The sequence below is a fragment of the Leucopleurus acutus genome (genome assembly GCF_964270905.1).
Source record: "Leucopleurus acutus genome assembly, chromosome: X".
Classification (NCBI taxonomy): Eukaryota; Metazoa; Chordata; class Mammalia; order Artiodactyla; family Delphinidae; genus Leucopleurus; species Leucopleurus acutus.
The window spans coordinates 131,635,787-131,640,423 of NC_139148.1; the positions used below are offsets into that span (position 1 = coordinate 131,635,787).

Sequence of the window (4,637 nt, forward strand, 5' to 3'; positions counted from 1 at the left end):
AGGGGAAAGAGGGCATTGGAGTTACAGTATTTCTCTCTTCTACTTACACGATAATTTGCGTGGGACAATTTCTTACACACAGCTGGTTATTCTTTCACAAGGCTGTACATGTTTTCAAGTGTGACAGTAACAGTGTGTAAATAGCCTCCCTTTTTCACATTCACACCGTTTTCACTAGAACTCCAGGCCTTGAAAGGGTCTTAGTAAAAGGCTGGTCCACACCCCTCATTTTACAGATGAGCTGTTTAGAAGCTAATTGGTACCTTTTAACCAAACCCAGCACATATGTTTAGTGCAGGATATTCTCACTGATTAAGTGGATCTCATACTCTTTTTTAGGTTGGCTAATTGTTCCCAATGTGATACTTTTCTCCCCTTTACGTATTTCTTTATGATCGTGACCTATGAATGAGCTGAAATACCAAGAAATAGTTGTCCTGACTGTGGGTGTACTTTTCTGGGGCCTAGCTCCCCAGACCTCAGCTCCTTGACATGCGGTCCACAAAGGGCACACAGAGTGGCCACTGCCCAGCATGGGCCACAAAATGCCAGTCCCAGCACCCAGGCTCCCCCACCCACCCACCCGCCCGCCCATCACCTGTCCAAGGGCCCCTTGGGGAGGAGGCTCACTTGGGATCCAATATGGAGGTTAAGTTCTCTTCAGTCACACGATGATTCTATTCATTTTGATCACTTTTAAGTTCAGGTGGGAGAGCATGTTTTGGAGATAAAAGGGCTGACTAGCACAAACATCTTCTCTCTGATTTGACAACCTCTTCTGAAGAGTGAACCACGTTTGGTACAAATCCACTCTTCACCCCTTCCCAGCCCTCCTGGATGGTAATATCCCCCCTTTTAACCAGCTCATATATGTCTCTTGTCAGGTCTGTGAAGGCTTTCTCCACATTAATGGCATCTCGGGCTGACGTTTCAATGTACTTCATGCCGTATGCAGCAGCCAGTTTCTCTGCCTCGTGGCGAGTCACTTGCCTCTGTGTATCCAGGTCACACTTGTGACCCACGAGAACAAATACAATTTGGTAGGGCTGAACGTGTACTTTGGTCTCTTCTAACCACTCATGGACATTCTGGAAGGACCTGCGGTTGGTAATGTCAAATAAGAGCAGACCACCTACTGAGTTCCTGTAGTAGGCACGAGTGATGGATCTGCAACACAAGAAAGAAGCAAAGAATGAAGGCCACGCCCAAACTCCTGCACTTCAATGAACTCAGTGTATTCTGTTGTCTCTGGTTAGTGACATAGTCCTTTGGTGAAAATTGTTCTCTTTTTTAAACAAAGCAATACAAATGTCATTCCATAATAATAATGATATATGAATTCTCAATTGAACAAAACTTTGAGATGGAATCTTCTAGAAACGAACGCTCATGGACATACAGGCATTTTCCCTCGATTTAGGCAAGAGCCACAGTTAACTCTCCACGCCCACATCTGAATAGCTGAATGAGACTTCCTCTTCTGTTCAGTGGGATACTTAAGTAACAGGTTATCATGAGGCAAATGAAATAATGGATGTTAAAGTATTCTGTGACCTGGAGAACTCATTACAAATTATAGTAGTTGGAAAAGGATTTTCTAAAAAATAAGAGTGAATTTACGATAGCTGACAGAAAATGCTTGTAAGTATATAGGTATATTACAATATACTCCATTTTTTCCCATTTATCATTACCACGTTTGTCTATTATTATATTTTTATTTTAATCTAACAGGGGTCCTCAATCTCTTCTGTGAGGAGGAGCATAATTTTGTTCTTTATTTTCCAGGCCATGTGGGAATAGGAAAAAGAGGGATGGTCTGCAAAGGCCTTGAGCCAAGTGTCTGCTGGCCCCACTTCCTGACACATTTTGAAGAGGCTGACTCGGGAGCCACAAGCTGGGAAAAACCGCCCAAATAGCCAAAGCTTCCCCTTAAAATAATATGATTTATTTAAAGCATTGTAGAATGCTTTAGAATGCTTCTAAAACCTATTATACATTTTCTTTACTTCTTAAGCAGAAGAAACCGCATGCATTTTCGCTTCTTGATTTGAGGAGCTTCATTTTCAATACGCATTATGGTACTTCTCTCAGAGCATATTAGACATTGTAGAACTACTTGCTGGTACAATCACTTGCTTTAGACTACTGTGCTTTTGTTTTTTTTACTACTGTGCTTTTTGATCTATGTTTATTTTTAGTTTTTCTGTCTCCTTGGATGAAGGTAAACAATGAGGGACTCAATAGCTTAAGGCTTAGGACAAATGGCCCAGTGGTAACAAAATAAACAATTTCCAGGGAATTAAAGTCCAAGCTAGAGGATGGTAAGGACAAAGCTTACAAATTGAGTTTGCCTCCAGAAGCAGGCAAATCAGCCATAAGGACTGAAAGCATTTCTAATTCCCTTATGTTTGAAGATTCATGGAGAATGGTAGGTGTACCAGAAAATTCAACGTGAACAAAGATCGTGATGCGTGAACGGCTTGGTTCAAGAAATCAATAGGCAAGCTGTAGTCAAAACTCTAAAATACATTATTGCATTAATGTTTTGTGACTATTTAGAAAGTAGCAAAGCCCTTTCTTTATAAATACAACACAAGGCTACATAAAAATTAAAACCTCCCATACATCAAAAAATGTTCTTAAAGAAAGTTAAAAGACAAATGAAAAACTGGGAAAATAGTTTACAATATCCATGACAGAAAAGGATTAATGTTCTTAATATATAAAGAGCTGTTAGAAATCACTATCACCCAATAAATAATAATCAGTGGATAGGAAAAGGATGTTCATAACAGAACGAAATTCCAATAAGCATAAAAGATACCTTTCTTCTATTATAATATGAGAAATGCAATCACAAGTTCAAAGTGAACCTGAACAAGGATATTTGAAATTTTCTCTTCTCCCCACCCCTCTTCAACCACCTAAGCAGCATCTTCTATGCCTGATTAGTGTTCGATAGCTAAATGAAGAAACGATCCTAAACATGAGCTATTGAGCCCTCTTGATCTAGTTCCTGCTGCTCGGCATGACTGTAGCTCAAAGTTTTCTGTGTACACTGCTCTCTCTCACTTCTGTCTTCATACACGCTGCTTCCTTGCCCTGGGCTTTTCCTGTTTTGCTTGGGTATCACACTCATCAGGCCTCATCTTCTCCACTTAGCCTTCCCTCATCTGTGTTCATACATATAATTACAAATGATACATACTACAAGGGCCACCAAAGGGTTGTAAGAGAAAATTAAACCTGTTCATTGAGTACTCAATATGTGCTAAGCGTTCTGGTAGGCAGTGGGCATACAAATATGAACACGGCACTTTTTTGTGTAATTGCTGGTCTATTTTGCCCCCAGTATGCTAGCACAGACATTCTAAGAGGGAAATGCCTATGTCTGTTTTGTTTACATGGCATCCCCTTGCAGGAGTTTCCTCAGGCTGTTTTCCCAGAAACAGTGCAGTGTCTGGCATATAGTGGCTGATCATTCAATGTCTGCTGGTTGCAAGAAGGCATCAATCATCAGTGTCTATTTCATATATATATATATATATATATATATATATATATATATGTATATATATTTCTATATAGTATCTATGTTTATATCTATATCTAGCTATCTTTATCTCTATCTCTACATCATCTATCTATATCTGTCAGTTACATTAGGATGACCTGAGAACATTTTCGAAATGTAGTATAGGGACTGAAATTGATGAATTACAGTGATCAACTCCCTCTAGTTTATTAGCCACCAAGGGGCAGGTTGGTGCAGTTGTGGTGCGAGCAGTATGTATTATTGGCTGGCCTTCCCAGCCAGGGTGCATCTTTCCCTGCACTGAACTCCCAGCTACCTGAAGGTGGGCTTGAGCAGAAACTCTCAGACCCTCGCTACCTTCCCTAAGGGCGGCGACCAGGACCAGGAAGTCCTCTTTCCCCAGGGACGGTGCAAGCCCCAAAGACCCTCCCACTGCTCGCGGGCCCGGGCTGCGCTCCCACCTGAACCTCTCTTGACCCGCGGTATCCCAGATCTGGAGCTTGATGCGTTTTCCTGGCTCGATCTCCACCAGACGGGAGAAAAAATCCACCCCCACCGTGGGGTCCGAAACCTGGGCAAAGCGGCCCTCGGTGAAGCGGCGGATCAGACAGGACTTGCCCACCGTGGAATCCCCGATGACAATGAGCCGGAACTGGTACAGCCAGATGGCCTCCATGGCCGGGGCTCGGCAGGTCTCCTTGGCCCAGGCCGTGGGCGGCGAGATGGGGGCGCCCGGCCGAGACCTCAGAGAGCGCGACTCGGTCCTGATCTAGATCGGCCACGAGCGCATCGTTGGCCTGGCAGCCTGAGGCGAGGTAGGCCCAGGCGCAGGGAGAGAGGAGGGATGGATGCTGCGCTCGCAGAGGTGATGAAATGGCAGCAGCATCAGCACCACGCACTCTGACTCATCACCGACTACAGGGTTACTGTAATCCTCCACGTAGCGGCGACGCCCAGGACCGCACTGTCTGTAAGAGGAGCGCACACAGAAATGGCCGGGAAAACAGCTCGTTCCCTTCCTTTCTAATTCCTCTTCTTAATTAAAAATTTTCTCTATCTCTCAAATTGCAAAAGTAACACCTCTTCATTAAAACTAACG

General features: G+C 43.4%; 1 protein-coding gene across 1 annotated transcript; it reads right to left on the minus strand.

The window, feature by feature from the left end:
* Positions 1–740: 740 nt before the first annotated feature.
* RAB39B (RAB39B, member RAS oncogene family) lies at positions 741–4,214 on the minus strand (the record flags this gene model as incomplete). The annotated part of the gene is made up of 2 exons (XM_082864525.1): positions 741–1,167; positions 4,000–4,214. 2 exons carry the CDS (start codon positions 4,212–4,214, stop codon positions 741–743), a joined length of 642 nt encoding a protein of 213 aa, XP_082720651.1.
* Between the last annotated feature and the right edge of the window lie 423 nt (positions 4,215–4,637).